General features: G+C 44.9%; 1 protein-coding gene across 1 annotated transcript in view; it reads left to right on the top strand.

Moving 5' to 3' along the window:
* Positions 1 to 19,234, top strand: part of LOC148146157 (coiled-coil domain-containing protein 183-like) — a 63,588-nt gene that overhangs the window by 23,992 nt on the left and 20,362 nt on the right. Inside the window, exon 5 of the mRNA XM_087998697.1 lies at positions 18,325 to 18,429. Within this exon, the coding sequence (XP_087854823.1) occupies positions 18,325 to 18,429 (105 nt within the window). The remainder of the gene's footprint in view (positions 1 to 18,324; positions 18,430 to 19,234) is intronic.

The raw sequence follows: 19,234 nt of genomic DNA, 5'->3' as shown, positions 1-19,234 counted from the left end.
AAAACAATCCTCCAACATTATCCTTTGCCTCCTAATGGTAAGCCAGTTTTGGAAATAGTTTGCCAACTTACATTGGCTTTTTACCTTTTGGATCAGCCTTCCATGTGGGACCTCACTAAAGGCCTTACTGAAGTCCATGTAAACCACATCAACTGCATTATCCTCATCAAACATCAAGTCACCTTTTCAAAAAACTCAATTAAATTAATTAGGTACAGTTTGGGCGACATGGTGGCACAGTGGTTAGCACTGCTGCCTCACAGCGCCAGAGACCCGGGTTCAATTCCCGCCTCAAGCGACTGACTGTGTGGAGTTTGCACATTCTCCATGTGTTTGCGTGGGTTTCCTCCGGGTGCTCCGGTTTCTTCCCACAGTCCAAAAATGTGCAGGTTAGGTGAATTGGCTATGCTAAATTGCCCGTAGTGTTGGGTGAAGGGATAAGTGTAGGGGATTGGGTCTGGGTGGATTGCGCTTCGGCGGGTCGGTGTGGAATTGTTGGGCCAAAGGGCCTGTTTCTACACGTAAGTAAGTCCCCCTCTCACAAATCCATGATCAAACCCTACCTTTCCAAGTGTTAGCTAATCCTGTCCCTCAGAACTTTTGCTAATAATTTCCTTACCATTCCTATCAGAATAACTGGTCCACCTGGCCTATCCCTGCCACTCTCCTTGAAAAAAAGAACCACATTAGCTGTCCTTCAGACATCTGGATCTTCACCTGTGACCAGCAATGTATTAAATATCTCCCCGAGGACCCTAGCAGTCTCCTCACCCTTAACAATTTCCCAAACTGGTCCTCACCCTTACAATTTCTCCTTCAAATCCTCCCACTTCCGCCAGACCAAAAGGATAGCCATGGGCACCCGTATGGGCCCCAGCTATGCCTGTCTCTTTGCTGGCTACGTAGAACAGTCCATCTTCCATAATTACACCGGCACCACTCCCCACCTCTTCCTCCACTACATTGATGACTGCATTGGCGCTACCTCGTGCTCCCGCGAGGAGGTTGAGCAATTCATTAACTTCACCAACACATTCCACCCCAACCTTAAATTTACCTGGACCATCTCTGACACCTCCCTCCCATTCCTGGACCTTTCCATCTCCATTAATGACGATTGACTTGACACCGACATTTTTTACAAACCCACCAACAGCTACCTGGATTACACCTCTTCCCAACCTACCTCCAGCAAAAATGCCATCCCGTATTCCCAATTCCTCCGCCTCTGCCGTATCTGCTCCCAGGAGGACCAGTTCCACCACAGAACACACCAGATGACCTCCTTCTTTAGAGACCGCAATTTCCCTTCCCACATGGTTAAAGATGCCCTCAAACGCATCTCGTCCACATCCCACACCTCAGCCCTCAGACAACATCCCTCCAACCGTAACAAGGACAGAACGCCCCTGGTGCTCACCTTCCACCCTATCAACCTTTGCATAAACCAAATCATCCGCCGACATTTCCGCCACCTCCAAACAGACCCCACCACCAGGGATATATTTCCCTCCCCACCCCTTTCCGCCTTCCACAAAGACCGTTCCCTCCATGACTACCTGGTCAGGTCCACGCCCCCCTACAACCCACCCTCCCTTCCTGACACCCTCCGCTGCCACCACAGGAATTGCAAAACCTGCGCCCACACCTCCTCCCTCACCTCCATCCAAGGCCCTAAAGGAGCCTTCCACATCCATCAAAGTTTTACTTGCACATCCACCAATATCATTTATTGTATCCGTTACTCCCGATGCGGTCTCCTCTACATTGGGGAGACTGGGCGCCTCCTAGCAGAGCGCTTTAGGGAACATCTCCGGGACACCCGCACCAATCAACTACACCGCCCCTTGGCCCAACATTTCAACTCCCCCTCCCACTCTGCCGAGGACATGGAGGTACTGGGCCTCCTTCACCGCCGCTCCCTCACCACCAGACGCCTGGAGGAAGAACCCCTCATCTTCCGCCTCGGAACACTTCAACCCCAGGGCATCAATGTGGACTTCAACAGTTTCCTCCGTTCCCCTTCCCCCACCTCACCCCAGCTCCAACCTTCCAGCTCAGCACTGCACCCATGACTTGTCCTACCTGCCTATCTTCTTTTCCACCTATCCACTCCACCCTCCTCTCTGACCTATCACCTTCATCCCCTCCCCCACTCACCTATTGTACTCTATGCTACTTTCTCCCCACCCCCACCCTCCTCTCATTTATCTCTTCACCCTTCAGGCACTCTGCCTGTATTCCTGATGAAGGGCTTTTGCCCGAAACATCGATTTTCCTGCTCCTCGGATGCTGCCTGAACTGCTGTGCTTTTCAAGCACCACTCTAATCTAGACTCTGGTTTCCAGCATCTGCAGTCATTGTTTTTACCTCCCTCACCTCCTATAGCAGCCTAGGATAAACCTCAGCAGCTCCATTTATACACATGTGTACCCGCTAAAACATTGAATATCTCCTCCTTATTAATCTGAATATACTTTGAAACCTCACTATCCTGACTGAAATCTCCACTGCAACGTCTTTGTTCTTTGGAAATACAGATGAGAAATATTCACTTCAGGCTTCACCCGGGACCTCTGGCTCCACCTATAGGTTGCTCCTTTGTACTCTGATAGCTCCCAATCTTTCCCTTTCTTGGTAATCCTTTTCCTCTAAATATACTTACATATACTTGGGGTTTTCCTTGTTCCTATCTCACAAAGATATCATTTATTGTATCCGTTGCTCCCAATGCGGTCTCCTCTACATTGGGGAGACTGGATGGCCCCTCTTTGCCTTCCTAATTTCTTTTTGAAGCAATCTCTGACGCACACTATACTTTTGACTGGCCTCCCCGGCTTTTAATGTGCTCCACCATATCGTTGGTACTGACATGTACCATGACTGCTGACTGTTCACCATCCCCCTTTGGAATGCCCTGCAGCTGGTCCGAGACAGCCCTGACCAGGGCGGCAACACACCATTTGAGAGTCTCACTTGCAGCCACAGACTGCCTGTCAGTTCCCCTTACAATCAAGTCCCCTTTCACTAAAGCTGTCCCAGTCTTTTTCCTCCACTGCTGTTCAGCAGAGCCAACCGTGATGCCACAGACTTGGCTGTTGGTATTTAAAGATACTATTCCATGACTTTGATTCATGGGGATTTGGTTCTGTGACAGGAGCACAATGGACGTGTTTCATCCAGGGAATGCTGGGATAGAGTGGAGCTGCTAAAACCTTTGGAAGAGTTGAGGTGGTAGTTGGAGAGAATGTGAAGTGGTCAGTTAATTTTGAAAGTAGTGTGCCTTCTGAATTGGGAAAATGCATGTCAATGCATGGTTCTATAATACACACAAAAAAAAAGGTTACTGATGAGTATGTCAGCACAGGAGGGAGGCTTCAGTTCATGCTTATCAGCTACAGCCAATCTACTCAGATCCCATTCCTTCCCCTTTCCTCATTTCCCTCGTTTGGGCAGCATGGTGGCTCAGTGGTTAGCACTGCTGCCTCACAGCACCAGGGACCTGGGTTCGATTGCAGCCTCAGGTGACTATCTGTGTGGAGTTTGCACATTCTCCCCGTGTCTGCGTGGATTTTCTCCCCGTGTCTGCATGGGTTTCCTCCCACAGTCCAAAGATGTGCAGGTCAGGTGAATTGGCCATGCTGAATTGCCCAGGATGTGCAGGTGAGATGCATTAGTCGGGGGAAATGTAGAGTAATAGGGTAGGGGAATCGGTCTAGATGCGATGCTCTTCGGACAGTTGGTGTGGACTTGTTGGGCGAATGGCCAGATTCCCACAGTGTAGGGAATCTATTCTATGAAATACTTTAGGCAGTTCCCACTCAAGTGAGGGATCTCACTAATCCGTGAGTCAAGGCAGACTCTGCTGCCCATATTACAGAATTTTAGAGGGTGACAGGATGGGGAGTGAGCTACTGAGCCTCTGTTGACCCCCCCCCTCCCCCCACCAAGACACAGTTGGTCTGTGTCCCTTTATGACTGTTACTCCCTGACTAGTTGATTAGATTAGATTACTTACAGTGTGGAAACAGGCCCTTCGGCCCAATAAGTCCACACCGCCCCGCCGAAGCGCAACCCACCCATACTCCTACATTTACCCCTTACCTAACACTATGGGCAATTTAGCATGGCCAATTCACCTGACCCTGCACATCTTTGGACTGTGGGAGGAAACCGGAGCACCCGGAGAAAACCCACGCAGACACGAGGAGAATGTGCAAACTCCACACAGTCAGTCGCCTGAGTCGGGAATTGAACCCGGGTCTCTGGCGCTGTGAGGCAGCAGTGCTAACCACTGTGCCACCGTGCCGCCCACTTGGGATTCTTGTGACTGTTTCTCATTTTATGTCCTCACATGGCTGTTGTCCCTTGTGACTATCAGTCAATCTGTGTCCCCTTGTGACTGAACATCACAGTGGAAACTAACCGCCACTATTTATTTCTCAAGCATTTGTAATGTTGAAACTAGCTAGTTCATCCACATTTCACGTCCAGGCCAACAGAAATTTCCATATGGTTTGATTGTTCATATCTATGATTTATTGCGCCTGATAGCATTCTTGTGAACTTTTATTCTTCTCCTTGTCCAATGCTTGAATATTTTCCGATAATGAGCTACCCAGACCACTAAGTGAATTTCTTCTAGCTACCTCTAATTTGCAACTACCTCTGTCCCATCATTTCTACATCTCCCTGAAAATATCACATCTTTTATCAGTATCGCCTCCCTACCTTGGATGAAAATGCTGATTATAGGCCAGTGAGCCTTACATCAGTGGTGGGAAATGTTTGGAGAGGATTCTTAGGGACCGGATTTACTTGGGATTTGGAAAAGAACGGACTTATTATGGATAATCAGCATGGCTTTATGCAGGGGAGGTCATATCTCACAAACTTGATTCGATTTTTTTGAGGAAATGACAAAGATGATTGATTTTGATTTATTATTGTCACATGTATTGAGAAACAGTGAAAAGTATTACTTTGTGTGCTGTCCAGTCAAATCACATCTTGCATAAGTACATCAGGGTAATAGAACAGAATGCAGAATATAGTGTTACAGCTACAGAGAAGGTGCAGAGAAAGATCAACTTTAATACATGAGAATTCCATACAAAAGTCTGATAACAGCGGAGAGAAGCTGTTCTTGAATCTGTTGTATGTGTTTTCAAACTTTTGTACCGATTGAAGAGAGTGGAAGAGAGTAGAACCAGTGTGGGAGGGGTCTTTGATGATGCTGGCTACTTTCCTGAGGCAACAAGACATATGGACAGAGTTAATGGATGGAAGGCAGGTTTGTGAGATGGGCAGGCTGTGTTCACACCTCTGTAATTTCTTGCAGTTTTGAGCAGTTGCCATACCAAGTTGCGATGCATCCAGGTAGCGTGCTTTCTACGCTGCAGGTCACTCCTCGGCGTTCGAGGCTCTCGCAAAAACAATCTAAGTTTGTCCGACCTTTTCTTAAAGTGAGGACACTCCAGTCCAGGAGAAATCCTGGTAAACTTCTTTTGCACGGTCTTGGAAGTCTCCACATCTTTCCTGTGGTGCAGCAAACAGAACTGCACACAGTTCTCCAACTGTGGCCTGACCAAAGTCTTATACAGGCAAAGATTAGAAGGATATGGACAATGTTCTAGCAGATGGGATTGGTTTGGAATAGCATCATGGTCTGTATGGACATGGCGGGCCAAAAGGCCTGTTGTTGTGCTATACTGTGCTACATTCCAACACTTAGTTGGCCTGTCAATTCTGTCTCTCTCACCAAGACAATCCGACCCAGCTACATTTTCCACATTCTCTGTTTGACCTACCATGCCACTTACTCTGAGCTGTTTCACTGGATCTTTACTCATTTGAGCACCTCATTGCTTACCTTGCCAAAATCATTGCTTCTTTATTCTCACTCAGCCTTTAATCTGAGCTATTCCCCATGTTATTTGCTTTAGCTACTCCACAGCCCTATCGCCTTCATCATCTTGACTTCCTGGCCCCTCATTCACCACTAATGCCTCCCTCCCTTGTAGATCCAGATCACAGACAGAATCGTGCAACTTCTATTTCTGTTACTGGAATTAATTATTGCCTAGTTTCCTTACCAGTATGCAATCTAGCTTCCAATAGACACCCCTGCAGCTTGTAAGCAGCAGGGACATTATGCCTTTAATGATGTGTTGGAAACCAGTCTTTCTGTTTGCTTGAAGCAGAACATCTTGTTAAAATCCTGGATTATCCCAGGGCAAATATCAGGGCCTTGCATTATTACATCTGCTGCCAGAGTTCCAAGTTGTTTGGATTTGATTCCAGGAGAAAGTGAGGTCTGCAGATGCTGGAGATCAGAGCTGAAAATGTGTTGCTGGAAAAGCGCAGCAGGTCAGGCAGCATCCAAGGAATAGGAGAATCGACGTTTCGGGCGTAAGCCCTTCTTCAGGAATGGCTGGATTTGATTCCAGTCAATGATCCCCAATTCATTACAGTTGCTGATGGAATAGCCCAGACGTTTAAAGACCTGGGTGAGGAGTGATGATCTGACTTCCCTTCTTTATTTAGTTCCTCCTTTCATTGGTCACAGCATGGTTACTTTAGAAATGACCCCTTCCCTCATGGATATCTTTTCCCATCCCAATGCATTAAGGTCTTACAGCAAATTTAACCAGGTTTTCTTGGGTTATGAAAGAGTGCATTTATTAGCTACCACACCACACAAGAAGATAATAAATCATAATTCTCATGCACACAGATTAGAAACGAGAAGTCCATCCAGAAAGCCGAAGGAACTCAAAGAAGTTCATCCAAAAAGTCAAAAGAAGGCTTTGGCTCATCTGAGATGGGTGATTATTGAACTGACCTTGGCAGTTGACTAGTTATTTGCAGATCTGAAAATGTGTTGCTGGAAAAGCGCAGCAGGTCAGGCAGCATCCAGGGAACAGGAGAAGCAGGAAGAAGGGCTTATGCCCGAAACGTCGATTCTCCTGTTCCCTGGATGCTGCCTGACCTGCTGCGCTTTTCCAGCAACAAATTTTCAGCTCTGATCTCCAGCATCTGCAGACCTCACTTTCTCCTCCTAGTTATTTGCAGATGTTTGGTTCCACTGTCGGGTCCATTGAGTTGTCTGATTTCTGGCAGTAGTGGCTTTGCTGACGACTAGCATTAAGCAATCAGAGAGAGACTATATTTCTTTTTACCTGTATATATACAAAGTTCTTAGCTGTACCTTTCACTGCACAATTTAGCATAGTGGAACTTGAACTTGAAATGAGCAAACTAGCACATCAGCACGCTAACAAAGATTTTCAACCAGTTTGCTGCAGGGATTTGGCACCTGCGCTTACATAAGACCAAACATTCGTTATGAGAAGAAATTTCCTCAGTGGACAATCATACTTGTTCGCGAGAGATTGGTAATGAGAAGTAACTGCATGAGTCTAATCTAGGCTCCTTGGATGCTGCCTGACTGCTGTGCTTTTCCAGCATCACTTTAATCTAGACTCTGGTTTCCAGTATCTGCAGTCCTCACTTTTGCCTAGTTGAAGAAACTGCATGTCTGCTGTAAAGAGGCGATTGAAACAGCTGTTGAACAGGCTTGCCTGTCTGAACACATTTCCACATTAGCACAGATTTTAAAGTGAATATTTTTGGTATTCTTTGACCTTGCACCACTTATCTATGCCTTAGATTTTAAGAAGAAATGGATAAGTTTATTGTCAAAAAAGGCAATTGCTCTGCTAAATCAGTTGATGAAACATCTGAAAAAAAGCAAGAACTGTTCAGAGACAGTACAGCGAGAGCTAGCTGACCTTTGACTTTTCATGGACAGGAAATGCCATTTGCCCTTTACCTGAATGTCTCATCTGCTGAGAGAAACTAGCAAACACTACGATGGTACCAAGTATGTTAAGATGCTATTAATGGGCAAAAACACTCATCTCTTGTGAACAGACATACTCAGTACTTCAAGAGGTTTAGAGAAGAAAATGTCAAGCAGATCCAATATCTGATGAAGTGTGTGTAGATATTGGATAAAGCTCAAGAGGCTAGTTACCCAGTGGTGGACATTACCAGCTGCTGAGATGTTGATGGTAACTCCATTCAGAACATGTTTCCTCTGTAAGGAGCTACCATGTGACTGGTGAAGAAGTACTCTGGGGAACAGACAGCTTTTTGAGGGAAAACAAATATGCCTGTGTTGGAGCATTTGTACAGATGGAGCAGCCTCAATGACTGGGAGAAAATCAATGGATTGGTCAATAAGTTCCTGACGTACAAACCCAGAGCAAGTTATGGAAATCACAAGTTCAGATTTGTTCACTCTTTTTGTATGCAGAGTTGGAGCAGAGCATCAGAGTTTACTGTTACACAGTGAGGTGCAATGGCTATTATGGGGAAAGATTCTCTCCAATATTCATGAACTCCGGACAGAACTGAGAGAGTTTTCAACAATGTATAAAAAGTTCCTATCTGATAATTGCAGGCAGGAAAAGCTGGCATGCCTCTCAGACATTTTCAACCATCTGAATGCTAACATGTAGTGGAAAGAATGAGACGATCCTCACCATCATTGATTAACTTCAGGGTTTCAGGGCAAAACTGGGCCTTTGGCAAGAGGCAGTTTCAGGGGGTTCACTGGAGATGTTCCCACCAACATTGTCAACAGCCGGTGCAGCTGTGAGGATGCACAGCCTCATATTCGAACAACTCAAAGCACTGCAAGAGAAATTCAAATTCTAACTCCACATAGCAAATGTGGAAGACTCTGACTAGATACGTGAACCATTTGGTTCACTGTCATTATCACAAAAGCTGGTGTCAAAAGAGGAAGAGGAATACACAGAGCTACGGATTGACCACATGATGAAGCTGAAGTTTGGAGAGGTGTCTTTCTCCATGGTCTGGCTGAATATCTGACTATCTCTGACAATGCTGTTCCTGTACTCTTGCTGTTTGCAACAACAAACCTCTGGGAGCGACCAGTTTCAGCAGTGTTGTACATGAAAAACAACAAGAAGTAGCACTTGTTCGAGGAGCAAGATCTGCGGGTGGCCCTCTCTTCAATTCCTGTCCAGCTCAAAAGGCTCTGTGCACACCAGCACGAGCAGGACTCCTACTAATCTGATAAATTGCAATTGTTGTACTTTGCTATGATCCATTGTTCATGAACAGTTAGAAATAGTTGAGTTGAATAGATTTTGCAAATGTGTCTGCTTGCAGTCAAAGACGGTGTGTTTTTGCCAGTGGATTTGAAATGGTCCTCGTAATCGTATGAATTTAATTGACTACCGAGGAAATTCTATGTCACTGGTCATGGGATCTGTGGGTCCTTATATGGTAGATGAGCCAGAACCTAGAGCTGCATCCCCGACACATATTGGACAGGTGGAATTGGTCCTTGGCCCTGAGATTATTAGTATTCCTTTCTCCAGTTCTTTTTCTGCACTTCCTCTTGCTGCCGGGTATTCTCAAAGAATTGTGCCTCTTCTTACATCGGTTTTCGCCAAATTGGTCTCTTCTAAGGCGGCACAGTGGTTCAGTGGTTAGCAGTGCTGCCTCGCAGCGCCAGGGACCCGGGTTCGATTCCAGCCTCAGGCGACTGTCTGCGTGGAGTTTGTACATTCTCCCTGTGTCTGTGTGGGTTTCCTCCGGGTGCTCCGGTTTCCTCCCACAATCCAAAGATGTGCAGGTTAGGTGAATTGGTCGTGGGAAATTGCCCGTAGTATTCAGGGATGTGTAGGTTAGGTGCATTAGTCAGGGGCAAATATGGGCTATGGGAATAGGTCTGGGTGGGTTACTCTTTGGGGGGGGGGTTGGTGTGGAACTTGTTGGCCAAAGGGTCTGTTTCCACACTGTAGAGATTCTTATTCTAATTCTACTTCTAAACAAGGGTCTCCCATACATTTCTTGAGGGAAGCCTTCGGGGAGTCTTTGAAATGCTCCCTTTGAACTCTTGTCATTTGAGAGCGTGCCTGAGCTGTGTGAAGATTTGCTTTGGCAGTTGTAACTCGGGCATCCCAAGAAGGTGGCCAACTCAACGGAGTTGGTTTTGGATGATCATGGCCTCTGTGCTGGTGCTACCAGCTGCTATTGGTTGGGGCTATTGGAAGGATACTGATGTCAGTATGCTTGTCCTTGCAGCTGGTGTGGAGAGTCCATCTCAGAAAGTGTTGATGGTACTTCACAAGGGTCTTGAGAAGGCATCTATACATAGTCCAAGTTTTGAGCTATAAAGAAGAGTCCAAAGGATATACATAAGAATGTTGGTATCAGCAAGGATTTCACAGTTTTTGAAGACTCTCATCCTTCGATGTCTGAAGACAGCATTCAGATTGAATGTGATGTTGAATCTCGACATGGATATCAGCCTCAGATGAGAGGTAACTTTCCAGATAAGGAAGATGTTCCATGTTTGGGAGGATTTCTTCATTGATCTTAATGGATGGATGGACCAGAATTTGACCTGGGACAGGTTGGTTAAGCATTGAGTCGTCTTGAAGTTCAGGCTGAGACCAATTCTTAGGTATGCTTCCACAAAGGCGCTAAGCAAAGCTTGAAGGTTCTCTTCTGAGAGCGTGGAGATGATGTCGTCATCCACATATTGAAGTTGCACAAACGAGGCTGATGGTGTTTTCTCGCTTGGACTGCAACCGATTGAGGTTGAAAGGTTGTCCATCCGACAGAAAATGTCCATGTCACTGCAAAGCTTGTCTTGACAAGATGAAGAATGGTTGCAGTGAAGGTAAAGAAAAGGGTGGTGCTGATGACACATCCCTGCTTGATCTCAAAGGATTCTGTCATATTACATCAGTGAGGACATCTTGTCGTGGAGGAGATGGAGAATGTTGATACATTTCATTGGACAGCTGATCTTTGACAGGGTCTTCCATGACAGAGTCTTCCAATTGATTGAGTCTGAAGTTTTAGTCAGATCAATGAAGGCCGTGTAGTTTGATTGGAGTTGTTCCTGCATTTCTCTTGGAGTTGCTAAAAATGCCGAGCGAGGATTTGGGAAATGATCTTCCTAGTTGGCAAGTAGGGAGATTACTCAGTGTTTCCCCACAGTCCATTTTGTCTCTTTTCTTAAAGACAATAGTGAAAGCAGCATTCCTGAGATTATCAGGGATTTCTTATTTGTCCCAGATGTTCAGGAACAATTGATGGAGATGGAGATGACAAGCTTTGCTTGTCCATGTTTAAATATCTCCAATTACTCCTGCAGATTTCCCATTTTCCATGTGTCAAATGGGGTGCTTCAACTTGTGCCACACTCAGTAGGAATCCAAGATCATTTTTGATGGGGAGTTGAGGTAGTTCCTCAACAACCTCCTCATCAGTGATTGCACTGCAGTTTAGGAATTCTTTGAAATGTTCTCTCCATCAGAAGCTGATGTTTTCTCTGTCTCTTTACTGTGCACCAGTTTGAGGCCCAGGGTGTTGGATCCATATATTACATAGAACAGTACAGCACAGGACAGGGCCTTCAGCCCTCAGTGTTGTGCCGACCTTTTATCCTACTCTAAGATCAGACTAGCCTACATACCCTTCATTTTACTATCATCCATGTGCCTATCCAAGGTTGCTTAAATATCCCTAATGTGTCTGACTCTACTACCACTATTGGCTGTGCATTCCACTCACCCACAACTGTCTGTGTAAAGAACTTATCTCTGACATCTCCCCAAAACCTTCCTCCAATCACCTTAAAAGTATGCCCCCTCATGATAGCCATTTCTGCCCTGGGAAAAAGTCTCTGGCTATCCACTCTATCTATGCCTCTCAGCATCTAGTACATCTCTATAAAGTCACCTCTCATCCATCTTCACTCCAATGAGAAAAGGCCGTGCTCCCTCAACCTTTTTTCATAAGGCATGCCCTCTAGTCCAGGCTGTATCCTGGTAAATCTCCTCTGCACCCTCTCTAAAGCTCCCATATTCTTCCTATAATTTGGCGACCAGAACTGAACACAATATTCCAAGTGTGGTCTAATCAGGACTTTATAGAGTTGCAGAATAATTTTGTGGCTCTTAAATTCAATCCCCCTGCTAATGAAAGCCAACACACCACACGCCTTCTTAACAACCCTATCAAGCTGGGTGACAACTTTGGGAGATCTCTGGACATGGACCCCAAGATCTCTCTGTTCCTCCACACTGCCAAGAATCCTGTCTTTCACCTTGTATTCTGCATTCAAATTTGACCTTCCAAAATGAATCACTTCACACATTTCCAGGTTGGACTCCATCTGCCACTTCTCAGCCCAGTTCTGCATCCTATCAGTGTCCTGTTGCAACCTACAACAGCCCTCCACACTATCCACAACTCCACCAGCCTTCGCGTTATCAGCAAACTTACTAACCCACCCTTCCACTTCCTCATCCAAGTCATTTATAAAAATCACAAAGAGCAGAGGTCCCAGAACAGATCCCTGTGGAACACCACTGGTCACCGAGCTCCAGGCTGAATACTTTCCATTTACCACCACCCTCTGTCTTCTATGGGCCAGCCAATTCTGTATCCAGACAGCCAGATTTCCCTCTATCCCATGCCTCCTTACTTTCTGAATGAGCCTACCATGGGGAACTATGTTAAATGCCTTCCTAAAATCCTTGTACACCACATTGTTGCGACATGGGGTAAACCCCTCTGCAAATTTAAACCAGACACACGGAAAAGCTCACCTCGCGCCATAACTTTGAGTGACAAAGAATTATCCCAAATATCACTATTTGAAGAAAAAACTTACCAATTTTATTTCTTAACAACTATTTCAACTCCTTTCTCTTAAACCTAGTTAACCTCCCCACTCTATAATTCTAGTCTGATAAAAGCCCCGATGAAAATTTATTTAAAAAATTCAAACTTCAAAACCAGCCAGCTGTCAAATCTTCTCTTTGTATCTTCCTCTGTAGATTTTCCTCTGTCATCTTTTCTTCAGTATTCTGCTTCACAGGTCTTTCATATGAACAGGTACCTTTCAGTGAGCAAATCTGTGGGTGCTCTTTACCATTCTGGCTAACTGCTCAAAATGCCCAATTTTATTCCCCCAAAGCATCAGACCATCTCATTGGCTTGATGTCATCAAAATATTGCATTTCAAATTTGATTGGATTTTGGTATCTTGGGGCATATTTTAAACTGATTGGCCAAATTCGAATTTGTTGTGTACCATGGCAACTCAGCTACACTATTGGGTTTACAGTCAAATGTTACATTTTAACTTCTTCAGCACACTCTGTACCTGCAGTCAGTCTTTGCCAGCTTTTCAACTCTTTTAAAGGTAAGGTACATGCCTACACTTCATAACAATATCTACTGCTCCACCTTCATCAATGTGTTTTGTCACATCCTCAAAGAATTCAATAAGGCTTATGAGGAATGACCTGCCCTCACAAATAATCATAAATCCTGTCTCTCAGAATCCTCTGCAATAATTTACCCACCACAGATGTAAGACTGACTGATTGGTTTATAATTCCCAGGGTTATCCCTATTCCCATTCTTGAATGAGGGAATAACATTTGTCACCCTGCAATCATCTGGTATTACTCCAGTGGACAGTGAGCCAAAGGTGCAGCAATCTCTTCCTTTGCTTCCTGTAGTAACCTTGGATATATCCCATCTGGCCCAGGGGTCTTATCTATCCTTATGTTGTTCAAAATTTCCAGCACATCCTCCTCCTTAATATCAGCCTTTTTGAGCATATCGGCCTGTTTCACGCTGTCCTAACAAACAACAAGGCCTCTCTCAGTAGTGAATACTGAAGCAAAATATTTATTAAGGACCTCCCCTACCTCCTCCGACACCAGGCACAAGTTCCCTCCATTACCTCTAATCGGACCTACCCTCACTCTGGCCATCCTCTTGTTCCTCACACAAGTGTAGAACACCTTAGGGTTTTCCTTAATCCCACCTGCCAAGGCTTTTTCATGCCCCCTTCTAGTTCTCCTAAGTCCATTTTTCAGTTCCTTCCTGGCTACCTCCTAGCCCTCTAGAGCCTCTCTGATCCTTCCTTCTTCAACCTTGAGAAACCTGCCTTCTTCCTTTTGACTGGATGTTCCATCCACAGTTCCTTCACCCTACCATCCCTTCCTTGCCTCTGTGGGACAAACCTATCCAGCAAGTGCTCCCTAAACAACTTCCACATTTCTGTTGTGCATTTCCCTGAGAATATCTGTTCCTAATTTATGCTCCACAGTTCCTGCCTGATAGCATTGTAAGTCCCCCTCCCCCAATTAAATACTTTCCCATACCGTCTGCTCCTGTGACTATAGTAAAGGTCAAGGAGTTGTGATCACTATCGCCAAAATGCTGTCTCACTGAGACCATTGCCTTGATGGAACTGAGGAAACCTTGGGTATTGTGTTTGTCAGCAAGAACTTGCAGCTCCTTAACTTTCTCAATCCACAACAGATTCTTGATATCCCTTGACCTTTTATGTAACTCCAGCTTTGCTGTTTGACAAGCTGTCCTCTTTGCCTCGTTGGTGTTATTTTTTTGCCAGACATGGAGAGCTTTCCTCTTCTTGTGAATGAGGTTTTGGATGATGTGGACATTCTTGTTGAACAAGTCTTAATATTTCCTGATCTTGTAGCTAGTGGTTTCTTCATGGCATGAGACAATAACTGTCTTCAGCTGTTTCCAGATTTCATCCACGCGGTAAAATGAACACTTTGGAGATTTTGGTGAAAGCATTGCTGAAACTTCGCTAATCAGTTCAGCTCTTGAAGCCACTCAATTTTGAGCTTTTTTCTAAACAGTTTCTTTGTCTTTCGCTGCTTTTGGTGGCATTTGATAGACATTGAAGAATCGACGAGCTGGTGGCCTGAACAGAAGTCATCTGCACTATTCATCGCTTTGGTAATGGAGACATCCTTCCGGTTTTGGGATTGAAAGCTAATGTGATCGATCGTGTGTCAGCATTTTGATCATGGATACCTCCAAGGAATCTTAAACTTGTTTTTTTGGTGGAATACTATGTCGGTGATGACCAGCTGGTGTTCCACACATTTTGTGAACTCTAGAATCCTATTGGAATGGCAATTCCAGTACTGTATCCTTCCTTTCGGATGGTTCCTTTTCAGAGTTGGGTATCTTCCAACCCTGATATTGAGGTGTCAAAGGAAAATCATTGTATCTTCCTTTGGGATATTGGTTAGTATGGTGACAAGGGTGGAATAGGAGTCTTCTTTAGAGTCATCTGTAGCATCATAGACAGTCACACAGTAGCCTGCTAGTTCTTAGCAAGTGACAGTTGGAATCATGAAATGATCATTGACACCAACAGGGAGTCTTTAGCAATTTAAGAAGTTTTGGCAGGGCAGTTTGGGCGGCACGGTGGCACAGTGGTTAGCACTGCTGTCTTACATCGCCAGAGACCCGGGTTCAATTCCCGCCTCAGGCGACTGACTGTGTGGAGTTTGCACATTCTCCCCGTGTCTGCGTGGGTTTCCTCCAGGTGCTCCGGTTTCCTCCCACAGTCCAAAGATGTGCAGGTCAGGTGAATTGGCCATGCTAAATTGCCCGTAGTGTTAGGTAAGGGGTAAATGTAGGGGTATGGGTGGGTTGCGCTTCGGCGGGTCGGTGTGGACTTGTTGGGCCGAAGGGCCAACTGTAAGTAATCTATACTAATCTTGGTTCATGAGTTCATTCTTGATAGCGAACCAATTCTTCTGATTGATCCTCTGGGTTTTCCTCTCCAGAAGAAGGTGTCACCAGTCCCTCCTTCGCTGAGTTGCCCTTCAGCTGCTCTTCAAGTCTCCTGCAGGACAGTGATGTCAGTGTTGAAGTGCCTGTGATCACAGGCCACAAGTGCAGTTCTTCATTGCACACAATTGCTTTGCCCATTTATACATGAGGTTTATACATTCCAAGTTTTGAGAACGAGTTTGACTTTAGTTTCCAGACCACAGTACATGAGTCCATTGGGTGCATTTTTCCAGCATGTTTGGTGACGGAACAGATTATTTTTAGGGCAGCATATCTGATTGGCCTGGATGAGTTGGACCAAAGGATCTGTTTCTATACTGTATAGCTTTATGACTTTATGCTTCTAGCTCTTCTCGCCCCTTACACATGCAGGGTGCGCAGACTGGACCCTGAAGAGGGCTGCTCAATCATGAATAAAGCTGCTGATACACTCTCCTGTTCCTATTCCAAGAGTGAAATGACAGAGTTAAATTCTATTTACTTGCCTACTTGCCGGTCCGAAGCTAAGGACTTCCAGATCTCATGATCATATCCCTGCCACCTCTGGCTAATCACCACAGGGCTTGTGTTGTGTGTATTTGGGAAGTCGAATTCCCGCAGGTAGACACCTTGTGCAGGACATCTTTTAATGTGGAAGTGCTATTGCACATCAGCAGTCACATGACCCTTGGCAGAAACCTCAACACAGTGGATCTCCCTATTTATTGCCAGAGCCATCGTCCACCATCCCAGCCATTGCTATCACATGAAGATCTTCTGCCTGGATCGCCGTTGAGGACTTATTTTGAACTGTGTTTTGTCTGGTTCCTCTGCTCTGATCTTACTGTCATAGGTGGCACTTCCAGGAGTTGAGAACACCAGACAGCATCATTCTCAGGATCAATGGAACTCTCAAGCCTGTCCGAGGATTACCACCTTGTGGTGGATTTGAAATATTATTGCTTCTGATCCTACGTTTGCTTATTTGTGTATTATATTACAAATGTCTTTAGAAATACTGTAACCATAATAAATGCAGTCAGTGTTCTGTTTAGAATCAATCAAAGTGGTTGAGCCATAAAATTGTCTCATTAAAGTGTACCTTGACACTATAAAAGTTGGGAACCACTGCCAAAACACCAGGGATTGCAATTGGTATTAAATCACACTTCTTGTGTATTCTTGGAAGAGGAAAACATAAAGATACCTTTTGCCCAGAACTACCTTTCTCATGTCTACAGTTTGGGAAACAAACCATAGAAGATTACTTTCTGTTGAGAGAGAGAGAGACATTCATAGTCACAGAGGTCGACAGCACAGAAAAATGATCCCTTGGTTCATTAAATATGTGCCAATCAAAATCAACTACCTAACTATTGTAATCCCATTTTCTAGCACTTGACCCATAACTTTGTATGCTTTGGCATTGCAAACACATATGCTAAAGACATCATCAGTGTTAGGAGGGTCTCTGACTCCACCACCGTTACAGGCAATGAGTTCCAGATTATCATCACCTTCTGGGTGATTAAGTATTTTCCTGACATGTTCACTAAACTGACTGCCCCTACCTTAAATCTATGCCCCCTGGTCATTGCTCCCTCCACCAAGGTTTCTTCCTGATTAAGCCCCTCATAATTTTAACATCTCAATCATGTCCCCCTCTCAGTCTCCTTTGCTCCAAGGAAAGCAACTCCAATAGATCAAATTTCTCTTCATAACCAAAACTCTCCAGCCAAGGCAACATCCTGGTAAATCTCACCAGCCCCGTCTCCAATTCAATCACATTACTTTTATAGTGTGGGAATCCAGAACTGCTTACATTACTGCTTACAAACTCTAATAACCCCTGTAGTCACAGGGGATCACTGTCTAGTTTTTGAATGGCAACTCTCCCTTTCAAGTGTTGCTGTGTAAAGATTCCTTGACACTTTTCAGGTGCATATTTCAATAGAATGTATGTAATCCTCAAAGGGATTTCTCAGTCCCTTAATTTATTCCTGATGAAGGGCTCCTGCCCAAAATGTCAATTCTCCTGCTTTTCAGATGCTGCCTGACTTGCTGTGCTTTTCCAGCACCACTCTAATCTCGACTCTAATCTCCAGCATCTGCAGTCTCCACTTTCGCCTACTAAATTTATACTGTCAGTCATTTTTGGGCTTGTATAATCGTTTTTTTGTTTGAAAAAAATTGTGCTTAAACGTTCAATATATGTTTATCTCACAACAAAGTACATGAGGTGCAAACCTGAAATCCAACCATCCTGACTGCCCACTGTCAGTGTCTCCTGTCCATGCTACCTGAACAAATGGCTGACATCCTGTCCTTTGCATGTTCAAGTTCAGATACTGAGAAAACTATCAAACATCTGATCAAAATATTTAATTCAGCTCTCTAGCCCTGTCTGCTATTTACAGAGATCAGGTTAATCTGTATTGTTACTCCACCTGACTAGGTCCTATAATCCCTGAAGCCTTTACTCAACAAAAACTATTCTGAATCTTGATTGCCAGAATACCAACCAGATAACTACTCAAATTTTTCAATCCTCTCAGCGTTCCAAACCACCTTTCTTTTCCTCACTATCTCTAGTTGCTTCTTTTTACATGCACTTTGTAGAAGAAACACTAAGATCTGTTTGTTTGTTTATAGATTATTCGTCAGATTGAGAATAAGATAGAGAAGATGGATACTAAAGTGCAGGTTGCAAAACAGATTTATCAAATGTATCAAAACATCCTGGAGTGTCTGCAGCGGGTGAGTAAACCACAGTGCAGCCCGGGATTTCAACCCATTTCCAATGGTCAGTGTAGCCTGTGCCAGCTGCAGCCAGTTAGACACCTCCATCTCTTTGCTAAATACTAACATATTGTTGTTGCAACTTGCATCATGAAGAAAAGAAACAAGAACAGTTAAATATTTTGTCCCTCCAAACTTGACCAATGTAAAATAGGTTTCTGTACTAGTGGGGATCAGTCTGTCACTGTACAACACAGCATAACCTTCCCAACCATTCCCTGACTCTCTTCCCAGCCCCACTTCCTTTCCATTCCATCTGCCAACCCTTCCTTCCAGCTACCAACCAGATTCACCACCCCCCCCCCCCCCATCGACCAACCAGGTTGTCCCCACCACTTGTATTCACCTATCACCACCTCACCATTCTACTCCTCTCCCCACCCAAAACCCTCCCCCCCTCCCTTTATCTGCAATTCCCCATATCCCCATCTCCATTTCCAAAGAAGGGTTATACCCGAAATGTTGATTTCTCCATCTCCTGATGGCACCTGGCTTGCTGTGTTCTTCCAGCCTCCTGCTTGTCTATCATAGAACACTGGGCATGGTGCTGGTGGGGACAGGTCTGTCATTGTATAACACTGGGGCATAGGACTGAAAAGGCAGGTCTGACACTGCATAACACTAGCGTACAGTACTGGTGGGCAGGCCTGTCACTGTATAACACTATGGTATGGTGCTGATTGGATTGGATCTTTCATTATATAAGGAGAAAGTGAGGACTGCAGATGCTGGAGATCAGAGCTGAAAATGTGTTGCTGGAAAA

The sequence above is a fragment of the Chiloscyllium plagiosum genome, unplaced genomic scaffold (assembly GCF_037043375.1).
Source record: "Chiloscyllium plagiosum isolate Xiang-an unplaced genomic scaffold, Cpla_swu_hap1 HiC_scaffold_21, whole genome shotgun sequence".
NCBI lineage: Eukaryota > Metazoa > Chordata > Chondrichthyes > Orectolobiformes > Hemiscylliidae > Chiloscyllium > Chiloscyllium plagiosum.
The sequence above is the reverse complement of the archived record's forward strand: the minus strand, read 5'-3'. Positions and strand labels throughout refer to the sequence as shown.